Source organism: Myotis daubentonii, chromosome 16, assembly GCF_963259705.1.
Source record: "Myotis daubentonii chromosome 16, mMyoDau2.1, whole genome shotgun sequence".
Classification (NCBI taxonomy): Eukaryota; Metazoa; Chordata; class Mammalia; order Chiroptera; family Vespertilionidae; genus Myotis; species Myotis daubentonii.
Genome location: NC_081855.1, coordinates 48,892,973 through 48,903,996, shown reverse-complemented (window position 1 = coordinate 48,903,996; position 11,024 = coordinate 48,892,973). Strand labels below are relative to the sequence as shown.

At 60.6% G+C, this 11,024-nt stretch overlaps 1 protein-coding gene across 1 annotated transcript; it reads right to left on the bottom strand.

The window, feature by feature from the left end:
• Window positions 1–661: 661 nt before the first annotated feature.
• On the bottom strand, window positions 662–9,971 carry PPP1R1B (protein phosphatase 1 regulatory inhibitor subunit 1B). Its single transcript, XM_059670877.1, has 7 exons — window positions 9,504–9,971; window positions 7,532–7,592; window positions 7,202–7,224; window positions 6,717–6,792; window positions 3,086–3,283; window positions 1,559–1,678; window positions 662–1,471 (listed from the first exon to the last, which is right to left on the bottom strand). Exons 1-7 carry the CDS (start codon window positions 9,582–9,584, stop codon window positions 1,422–1,424), a joined length of 609 nt encoding a protein of 202 aa, XP_059526860.1. The 5' UTR covers window positions 9,585–9,971; the 3' UTR covers window positions 662–1,421.
• Window positions 9,972–11,024: the final 1,053 nt, after the last annotated feature.

Here is an 11,024-nt window from a genome sequence, read left to right as displayed (position 1 = left end):
GGGGGCTGCTGCTGAAGTTAGACTTGCCGAGGATCTTCCTGAGCGTGGGGGATGGGAAAGTAGCTCGGGACGTGGTCTTCGTTGGGCCGCATAGGCCTGGCGCAGTGGGAAAGGGGGATCTTCCTGGGCAGAGAACAGGATTTGGAGAGATCCACACTTACCCTTGAAACACTGCTGTTCTCTTCCCTCCCCAGCCTTTCAGCCTCCCTAGCCGCACCTAGAACTGGTGTGGTCGTTCCTAAGAGTGCCCCCGGCTTGCTTTCTGCAGGAAGGACTCCTGGACTAGAGGACTGGACAGTAGGGTCGAGGCCCTGACTCTTTCATTTAGTTACTTTTTTACATTTTAATTTATTAACTTATTTTTAATCCTCACCCAAGGATATTTTTCCATTGATTTTTACAGAGAGTGGAAGGGAGGAGGAGAGACAGAAACATCGATGTGAGAGACACAGGGATTGGTTGCACGCACACCTGACCTGGGGCCGGGGATGGAGCCTGCAACCGAGGTTCGTGCCCTTGACCTGAATCGAACCCGGGACCCTTCAATCCAAGGGCCAATACTTTATCCACTGAGCCAAACTGGCTAGGACAAGGCCCTGACTCTTGGATGAACACCAACCAGGTCCCTTTCCTTGTCCCTGAAAAAAGGAGTCTCCGCACAGTTATTTACAAAGATTTATTAGAGCACAGGAGCGGTTCAGGTCTGGAGTCAGGGAAGAGGGGAAGGGGGCAGAGCAGCTGGAGGACAAGAAGAACCTGGCTCCCCCCAACATGGGCCCCCCCCAAGGATGTATACTAGGTGGCATTCCTGGCATCAAAGCACAAACAAAACGCAACAAAGCAGCCTCTGCCAGTCCGTCTTCCAGGCACCCAGGCTAGGGAACAGGGGTGATAGGGGAAGATTTCCAAAATGAAGAGACTGCGGAGAAGGGTGCCTGAATCATCAGCCCTGGTAGAAGCCAGTAAGACGGGCGGTGACTGGGAACCCCCCATCGGAGGAGGGGATGGAGAAGGATCTAGGGCACCTACAGGTTCTCTGTACCCACTTCCTCAGATCCTAGGGTCCTGCCCTGTGGTTTTCCTGTGCCCAAGGGAGACGGTCTGGAAGTAGAATGGTGAAGGATGGACCTCTGTCCCTCGATTACTGGATTTTCCAAGCAATTTCTCTCACATCCTGCATCCCACTGGGTGAATAGGGGAATAACTGGCAGGGGTAGGCATCAGGCAGCAAGTGCCCAAAACTCTGGGCATCAGCCAAAAGTGGGCAAACAAGCAAACACAGACCAGTTGAGTCTTCTAGAAGTCAGAAGCCGCAGCCCTAGCGAGTGAGGGGAAGGGTAGGAAACAGGGTGGGGATAGAGGGTTTCTGCGGAACAGTGATGCCCCCTCCACTTCCTTCTGGGAGATGCAGAGCTGAGTGCCTATGTGCCAGGCTCAGGGTGGGCAGGGCGCCGTGGGTCTTCCCCAGGCTCTGCAAGACAAGCAGAAGGACTCAAGGCCCGAACACGCCTACCAAGATCCCAGCTCCGCCTCCCCGCACCCCACTCCCAAGCCTCACCGCTTAGTGCGGGGTCTTTCGCTTGGTCCTCAGAGCTTCCATCTCTCTGGGGCTCATCCAGAGGGGGCGGGCGCTCCCAGGGCCCCTCCAGACCCTGGCCACAAGTTGTCTTCTGCCCAACTGGGAACGAGGGGAAAAAGGATGAAACCGATTTCTGAGTGCCCACCCGACTGTCCTGGATCAGGAGCTGAGTCTCTGATGGCTGAGGCTAAGCTTTCTGAGGCCATCACGGTATAGCAGAGAGAACAGGGGACGAGGACAGCTCTGCCCATGACTAGCCATATGACTTAGATCAGCGGTCGCCAACTGGTGGTCCGTGAGGTCCGAAAGGTTGGCGACCGCTGACTTAGATAGTTCAGTGTATTACCGCTCTGAAGGGGGGTGGTAAAAGTGAAATTGTGTAGATTACCTTCAATAAGATGATAAGGAATACCCTGCCCAACCCAGCGCTGGCACCCGGGAGCCACTCTGGGAGTGGTGGCAATTGATATAGCTCCTCAGTAGTTTTGTCGTTCAATCCACTGCCCTGTTGCATTTCTGGAGGGAACAATCTCCTCTATTCTTTCTACGTGTTCTGGAGGTTTCAGCGGGAGTTGACTTAACTCTTTCAGCTAGAGCTTTCGCTCCCGTGGCTGATGAGCAGATGTCCTGACGGCCAGAGATGCAGAGAGAAGGCCAAGACATTTTGTTTGGGTGTGAAGACTGGACACGTCAAGCAGGGACGGTCAATTGTTTTCAACCCCGTGAATAATGGGACCAACAAGTGTCATGTGCACTCGGAGGAACAGATGTGGTGTAGCCTTCCATGTCTGGGCATGGGACGGACAGCCATGAAGGCCGGGGATCTCCCTGCCGAGAGCTCCTCTGGGCCTTGGGGGCCCCTGTGGGAATGGTTGGATCTGGGGCCTCTGGCCCTGAGGCCCTCTGTAGGTCTTAGGCCCCTCTGTCTTCTCTCTCTTCCCAGGTAGCTGGGGCTGGAGGTGGGGAGGACCAGAGGGTTCTTGAAGCCTAGGTCCTCTGTCTAGACACTAGAGGGCACCCTCTCACCCAGCTTAGGAAATAAAAGAGAACCAGTCACGGAGTCCTGGAGAGGACTTACCAGCCCCCTCTGCCTCCCAACAGAGACCCCATCCTATGTTCAGAAGTGCAAGTGATGGGGCCACTGGACGCTCTTCGTCCTCTACCCCTGCATCTCCTTGCGCCCCTCACCACCATGGATGGGAAGTCCTTCGTTGGGTCTAGGCGCAAAATTCATGTGGCCTTGCCTTAATTCTCAGGGAAGAGAGGAATTATTAGGAACAACCTGATTGGGAGAGGGGCTGAGTCGAGGATGTGAGCTTCCCAGGTGTCAGGTAAGGCTGAGTGTGAGGTATCCTGTGGGGTGAGAGTGATTGCACTTTACACGTAGGAGAAACTGTGACCTGGCGGGGGTGGGGTGGGGGGGTGGATGTTGGTCCTAGGACACGCAAGGAGGACTCCACCTGGCCCACGGTGGTGGGACCCAGCTTCACAGCCCCTTCAGCTTACCAGGCCCCCTGCTGCCCTTCAGGACTTCCGCCTGGCTGTCCTCCTCCTCCTCCTCTTCTTCATCGTCCTCCTCCTCTTCTTCCTCTCTTGGGTAGCCCAGCTCCCGCAGCTCCCCAAGCTCATCCTCTTCCTCCGAGGCCTGGTTCTCGCCCAGGTTGCTGATGGATTGCAGGTGAGACTCGGCAATGCGCTGCACGGCTGCCAGGGGGGACACCCAGGAAGGCAGGGTCAGCCCCTGCAGCTGGAGAGGCATGTGGCCCGGCCCCCAGCCTCCTTTCATGGGCCTAAGTCAGAGCTCCCCCTCCCCCGCAGGGGCCTAGGTCAAAGGCTGAAGGCTACAGGTCTGCCTGCTGGGGGCCAGACCAGGGCTGAAGCAGCAGGGGGTAGACGCTTGATCAGATTTGGCTCTGAAGCTGTCCAAAGGTGCTGGCGCCCCAGAGGCTGGCCCCAGGCCAGAGGGTACCAAGCCGGACAAGACCAGGCGGGCACAACAGCAGCTTAACATTCCCTGGCTGGGGAGCTTACTTCTCCAAGGACCTGGTACTGGACACAGTGTCTTTCAGCTACAACCCCAGGCAGAAGGCATAGGGCCCTTGAGCCAGGGCCCAGGGGGTTTGTACCTTTCAGTATCTGGAGAAGTGCCCAGCGGGCTTAGGGCTCACTGCTCACCCCGACCCTGCCCGCCCCTGTTGCCCTATTGCCAGGCTTGGTCAACACCCCCTGTGCCACTCCATGCACCTCTGCCCAGTCTCTAAGGCTTAAGCGGTAGAAACAGTCCTGAGACTGAGGACATAATAGTCTGCAGCCCGTGAAGTCTGTGCCTGGGGATATGGCGTGCTCAACGCGGCCCCCACAATCTTGACCCACATCCCCAAGCTTCCAGCTCCCTCTGTGGTGACCTAGAAAGCAGCAAACACCCCCCCCCCCCCCAACACCACCAAGGCCTGCTGGGATTGGGCCTAGGAAGGGAACTGTGTGGGCAGTTGGAGACAAATTTCTAAAAGACGGAAAGGGCCAGGTGGTTCAGAGAAAGGGGCGAGGGCTGGGGGATTCTGGGAGAACGGCAGAGGCTGAGGGGACACTGTGAGCAGTGGCTGGAACAGAGGCAGCAGGAGGCCAGGAGCTGGTGGGATTTTAGGGCATTTGGGTCACTCAACTCACAGCCCACAGACAAGATGCTGATGAGCTTAGGGCTGGGGTTGCCACAGTTCCTTCTTGGCCTGCAGGCAGCCCCTCCCTCAGAAAGCCCCGAGGGGTAGATCCAGGCTGAGGGGTAGATCCAGGCTGGAAACCTCCGGGGCAGTGAGCAGGGCACCACAGTCTTGCCAACTTGGGGACAGGCACAGAGGGTGCATTGTGTGTGCCCACTGCCCCGCCCTGCCCGGTGCCTCCCGCTGGCTCTGGGCAAGCTACCCAGGCAATAAAAGCACAATAAATCGCCCTGCCCTGGCCTTGGGGGCGCGGCAAAGCTTCACCTTGAGCCAAGTGTGAGAGCTAGGCCTGGGAGAGACCCCTTCAAGCCAAGACTCGGTGCTGGCCATCCTCTCCCAGGGCCCTTGGCTTCTCCCCCTACCAACCCGACCCTGGCAGGTGCTCTCTCTTGCCCAGAAAGGGGTCGAAGCCTGCAAAACAGTGCCCTTCAGGTACAGAAGGGTCCTCTGAGGGCTGGAGGGAGGGGAGAAGGGAGGAGAGGAGGTGGCAGCTCCAGCAGCCTCCCTCGCCCCCAGCTGGAGGAGGTGAGTTCAGTTCGTGAGCCAGAGTGCCAACAATAGGTGTGCGCAGAGCCAATCTGGCACCCCGTGGGCCTCCCGCGGGCACAGCGCCCCGTGCCTGTGCCTCTCAGGGCTCTACCCCTCCCTCCCCCCCACTGGCTCCATTCTCTGTCTCCATCTCTAAGGCCCTGAACCCCACCCCCCACCAGGTCTCCTCGTTAAACTCAAAGGTCCCCAGCACCGACCCTGATCTGCCCGCCCCTGCCTGGCCCATTCCACTACCCTGCTTCTCCCCGCTCAGACCCTCCCAAGGCGCAGTCCAGAAGGCGGGGTGGGGGTGGGGTGGGGGACGGGGGGGCACACCTCTGGCCAGTGCGGAATGCCAGGAAGCCTCGGCCCCATCCTCTTCACCAGCCCTCTGCCTCATGCTCACAGGCAAGAGCACAAGGGGTGGTTTTTCCTCGTATCCACTCACCGCCCCCACAGCCCAGGCCGGGGAGGAGAGATTTCTTATATTCTCTTTTCAGAGATGCCACCCACACCCCACTGTTGCTTCAGGGGTCAGCCTTCCCCACATCCCTACAGGTGGGAAGTCCTGCCAGGGGCTGAACCACACTGCCTGCTGCTGTCCCCTCATCTTCCTGTCCTGAGGGAAAAGGAAGGGCCCCTGCCCACCTCTCCTCTGCTCCCAGCTCCCAGCCCTGGCCAGCGGGGACAGGTGCGCCTGTGGACCTTGGCTACTGCTGGGGATTCATTACACCCACCAGGAGGGAGCCCTCCGCACACCCTTCCGGTCTCCCTCCCCCTCTCCCTCCCTCTCTCTGCGGGAGGAGGGGGCTGGCCAGGCAGGAAGTGCACAGGCAGGAGTTGAGGGGGTGGTGGGAAGGCAGCCTAAGGCTGAGTGAGGACCTGCCCCACACTCCAATCGCCCCACCTTCCCTTCCAGGTGTACCTCCCACAGCTCCCCACTTCAGGCCCAGGCTCCAGGCGGAGACCCTGCGACTTCACACCTCCTCCCCTTGGCCCACCGCTTCCCTCTCCCTGGAATGCTCTTCTAGGCCTTGCCAGCCAGTTGAATTCCTATTCACCCTTCAAATCCAGGCAGACATCCTCTCCCTGTAACTCTCCCTGACCCTTTGAGGCAAGGGCCGCGGGAGGAGAGGGACCAAATCTCACTCCTGTTTTGCCAAATGCCCACACTGTGTGCTGCGCTAGAGCAGGGACCTGCCTTCTCATACAGAAAGGAGAAGCAGGAGAGGCACCCAGTGTGCAGACCTGGGCAAATGTTAGTGACTGGGAGAGGGGAGCGAGGGGTGCAGCCCAGAGAAGGAGGTGCCCTTTGGGGGGCGGGGCGGCTGCACTTGCAAAGGGAAGGTGGGCAGCTGAGTGTCGTACATTGGTGTCTACTTGTTATTTTAGGCCACCTCTCCTCTTCCACCCCCACAGGCACCCTTCCCAGCCTCTGGACGCCTTCATTGTTTTTTTTTAATCCTCACCCGAGGATAATTTTTCACTGCTTTTTAGAGAGAGTAGAAGAGAGAGGGAAAGACAGACAGAAATATCGATGTGAGAGAAACACATTGATTGGTTGCCTCCTGCATGAGCCCCGTGACCAGGGCCCAGGCCGGGGAGAATCCTGCATCCCAGGCACATGCCCTTGACTGGAACTGAACCTGGCACCCTCTGGTCCCCAGGCGGATGCTCTATTCGCTGAGCCAAACCGGCGGGGCTGGGCGCCTTCTTTTTTACAAGAACAAATTAGGATATTAGGACCGAATTGGTCTCTAAGTAGGGGTTGGGGGAACACAAGACACCCCCGGCCACTAACAAAGTTCAACACTTCACCTCCCTCCCCCAGTGTCAGCCCAGTTCCAGGGTCACAGGGACAGCCAGACCGAGGGGTGGGTGGGGGACAGTACCTTTCAGCGATGGGGGTGTGTAGGCACAGGGGTTGGGTCTCTTCGATTTGAGGTGGTGCCCCTCTCCTGAGGCCCTCTGCCAGGGGAAGTGCCAGGTTAAACAGGCTCACCCCTTCCCCCCCCCCCATTCCATCCCACCCACAGCAACCTGGGCAGCTGGTCTAGCCTCTGCTAATAGGTCTAGGTGCCCCTCAGGTCCTGCCCCAGGCTGAGGGCACCCCATGGCTTAGGAAGGGCCTCCTGAGAGCTGTGGCCTGGCTCAGGGCGGGGAACCCTAAGTCTGGAGGCCGCACCCCAGGCTGAGCAAACACAAGGGCTGAGGAGGATCTGCTACGACACAGGGCACCGGGCATTCTCACCAGAGATGCTGATTGATATGCTGATTGATATGCTAATATGTCCTCCTGGGTGGTACCCTGCCTTAGTAGGGAAGCAATCCCAGCCAGCCCACCACATCCCTCCTTCCAGCTGCCCCGGAAACTCACCTGGTGTGGGGAGGCCTCCTCCTCTGAGGAAGACCATCCATGAACGCGGGGAGGAGGAACAGAGATGAGGACGGAGAGGGCGGAGAGAAGAAGAATCTGAATTACTTTCCCCAAAAGGTCAGTCTCGGGTACAGGAAAGTGTGCCCTCTCCTTCCTAGTGCTGGGAGGTGCCTGTCAATAAGTGAACCCGGGGAGAGCTGGGCTCCCAGACTTTACCACCCCCCACCCCCTCCGGCTCCATCTCCTGCCTCTGGGACTTTGGCAAGGGCCCCAAGAAGGCACCAGAGTTAGGGTGGGGCTGGGGCTGGGCCGGGGAGGAAAGGGGCCCACCTGGTGAGGAGTGCTCAGAGAGCCGGAACAGCATGGCGGGGGTTGGTCTCCGGCGCCGGATCTAAGGAGGTGAAGAAAGAGGTGGGGAGGAGGGAGGAGGAGGCTGACACCTGCAGGCTCCCCCCCCCAGTATTCCCCCCTCTCAGGCAGCAGGGAACAAACAGTGCCTTGGAGTCCCCTGGGAACCTTTGAATCAAAGCCTGTCAGAGCTGACAGGAACTCTATAGCTCACCCAACCCTCTCATTTTTCTCAGGTGAAAACCCAAGGCTCAGAGAGGTTTAGCAAAGTGCTCAAGGCCACACAGCACACATCAAGGCAGAGGAAGAATGAGAGAAGAACCTGTCACTGACTCCCACCCACGCCCATCCCACTCCATGGCTACTCCGCAACGGGCTTCATTCCCTGGTTCTCTTTGTGAATTTCCCTGGCGCTCAGAGGGCACCTTCCTATCTTGCCCTATAGGCCCTTCCTCTCCCATTTATGAAGGCTTCGGACCTTGGGAACTGAAGCTGGCTGTGGAAGGTGCCCATGGACGGTGGCACCACATGGCCCTGCCCACCTAAGGTCAGCTCAAGGGCTCCAAAGAAACTGGATCCAGCTGCAGAGGGAGGCTGAGCCAGGGCACTGCAGGCACCTCCAACCTCACACAGAGGCTCAGGTGCGGCCTGAGCGCAGACCCACAGGGGCCTGGGGGTATTGCTGGGGGCCTCGATCTGGGCCCCTCTAGCAGTCTCTCTGAGGCTGTGGAACTCCTAGTCCGTCCTCATAAAACAGGCCCTAGCCTGTTTGGCTCAGTGGATAGAGCGTCGGCCTGCAGACTGAAGGGTCCCGGCTTCCATTCTGGTCAAGGCACATGCCCAGGGTTGCAGGCTCCATCCCCAGTGTGGGGCGTGCAGGAGGCAGCTGATCCATGGTTCCCTCTCATCATTGATGTTTCTATCTCTCTCTCTCCCTCTCCCTTCCTCTCTGAAATCAATAAAATATATTTTTAAAGTAAAAAAAGAAGAAATGGAGTGAGATTGTCGACATCATAAACAACAACAAAAACCCCACACACAAACAAAACAAAAAAACAAAATAAAAAGTCGCCCTCCTTCGTCCATGAGCCAAGCTGAAGGGTAAGGGCGTGGGGTGGAGGGGGCCCAGGAACTGCCCCGCCCCAGCGTGGCAATCAGACCAACTGTCAGTTAATTAGGTCCCCTCCGAGCTCCAGGGAAATTCACAAAGAGAACCAGGGAATGAAGCTGAAACTGCCACCTCCCCGGCCAGGCTCCCAGCACTGCCCTGCAGACCCACAGCGGCCTAGGCCTCGGCCCGGGGGACGCCATGGTCCCCTATCTCCCCCCAAAGCGACTTGGCCCCACGCTCCCTGCTCAGTTAGGAGCCCAGTGGGACTCAGCAACAAGTGAATCCGGCCAGGCTGGGGCGGGGGGGGGGGGGGGGCTCCTCTCCCTCCTCCCACCCCCTCCCCACCTTCCGAGGCCGCCCCGCCACCAGGGAGGCCCTCCCAGGGACCTCAGCGGTCCCAGTGGACAGGTCTGGCTCCTGCGATGAGCGGTCACCCCCAACCGCCCGCCCATGTTGGGGCTCTGCCCAGGGCCGGACAGCAGGAGGCTCGGGCGACCCCAGCCCAAGCAGACGGGATGGGACGAGGCGGAGGGCCGGGGACAGCGGGGCCGGGGCACAGGGGTCCGGAGGGGGGCCAGCCCCCTCCCAGTGCGGCCGGACGCTCAGACGCTCATCTCCCGGGATTCCCGGGCGCGGGGTGAGGATGGAGGCCCCGGGAAAAGTTGCGCGTGTCTCCAGCGAACTTCAGGCGCTGCTGCCCCGCAGCCCCGCCGGGTCGAGTCGGCGCGGGACGCTCCGTGCGCCCCGGCCCCGGCCAGCCTGGACCCCGCAGCGCCCGGGGCGCAGGGGAGCCCGGGGTGTGTGGGTGGGGGGGTGCTGCCGGGGTGGGGGCGGCCCCCTTACCATCTCCACCTGGCGGGGGTCCAGCTGGCTGGGGGGCGCGGGCACGGAGAACTGGATCTTCTTGCGGTCCTTGGGGTCCATGGCGGGCAGGGCGGTCGGCGGGGCTGGGTGCGCGACTCCGGTCCCGGGCGGCGCTCCGGCTCGGCGGGCCCGCGCTGCGAGCGGCGATGCGCGGGGGGAGGAGGAGGAGGCTGTGCGCTCCGACAAAAATACCCCAAAAACACCCCGCGGCGAGGGGGGCGGAGGAGGGTCGCCGCCGCCCGGCCCGCCCGGCTCCCCGCCGCGCTCAGCCCGCGCCCGCCCCGCGCGCCTCCACCCGCGGGCTCCCGGCGGCCGGTCTCTGCGCCTCTGCCGCTCCCTCCTCCCTCGCGCTCGGTGTCTCGGGGTGTCCCTGCCGCTCCGCGCTGCCTCTACCTCCCTCTCCCGCTCTGCGTGTCTCTCCGTCCCGGCCTCCCTCCCGCTCCCCCGACCCCACCCTCCGCCCCGGCCTCGGGGTCCCAGCCCGGCCCCTCACCTGGGACTGGCGCCCGGGGCTGGGTGGGAGGGCTCAGGGGAACGTGGCCAATGAGCGCCCAGAAGCGAGTTCTCCCCGGGCCGGGGAGGGTGGGAGTGTGACCAGGCGCGGGGAGCCGGCTGGGGGGCCCCCTGCCGTCTCCCCAGAACTTGAAGCTGCATTATTGATGGAGTCCAGCAGGGAGGATAATGTGGGGAGGCTGAGGGGGAGGGCATGGGGGTGCGTGAGGGGGGGAGGTGCAGCAGGGACTCTGGCTGTAACCCCTTCGTGGCCTGGGTGCTTGGAGTTTCACGGGGAGACCTGTGAGGTCGTGAAGAGTGCCCCCAGCAAGTCACGCTGTGAATGGGGGTGTCCTGGAAATCGAGGGAGTGTGAGTGAGAGAGCGGGGTGTGCGTGGGAGGACACGTGTCAGTCATCCTGCAGGGAGTGTGTGTGTGTGTGTGTGTGTGTGAGTGCGAGTGCCAGCAGCCCTGTGGTGCCTATAGCTGGGGAGTGTGTGTGTGTGTGGGGGGGGGGGTGCATGCTAGTCTGTAAGTGTGTCAGAGTGTCAAGGATGCAGCGTGAGTGGCAGGGTGTGGGAGGACTGTGTGTGTGAGGGAGGGTGTGGGTGTGGGGGAGGCTGTCAAGGTGATGAGCACGGGTGTGCCAGCTGAGGGGTGGGGGTACTGATCCGCAGCTCTAGCCTGTGCCGGGAGGGGATGAGGCTGTGATCCTGTACAAGGTGCGCTGGATTCACGTGTCTCCTGCCTTTTCTCCCCAGATCTAATGGCAGGGAGGCAGACCCAGCCAGGGGCACAGAGTTGGGGGTGCTGGGGGGCTGCCTGTAGCAATACACACGTGCTATCACATGTGTGAGTTCGGTGCATTCCTGAACAGAGCTGAGGGGAGAGGGTGTGCTCATTTCCGAGGCGTGAGCCTCTCTCTCTCTCTCTCTCTCTCTCTCTCTCTCTCTCTCTCTCCATGTTTGTGTGTTTCTAGAGGGGCAAAGGGGAGGCCACTGGCCCTGT

Coding starts and splice junctions, on each gene's coding strand:
- PPP1R1B (XM_059670877.1), bottom strand. CDS start 9,584: ATGGACCCCAAGGACCGCAAGAAGATCCAGTTCTCCGTGCCCGCGCCC. Junction 7,225..7,531: donor CTCTGAGCACTCCTCACCAG/GTGGGCCCCTTT, acceptor GGTCTTCCTCAG/AGGAGGAGGCCTCCCCACAC. Junction 3,284..6,716: donor CACACCCCCATCGCTGAAAG/GTACTGTCCCCC, acceptor CCCCCCTGGCAG/CCGTGCAGCGCATTGCCGAG.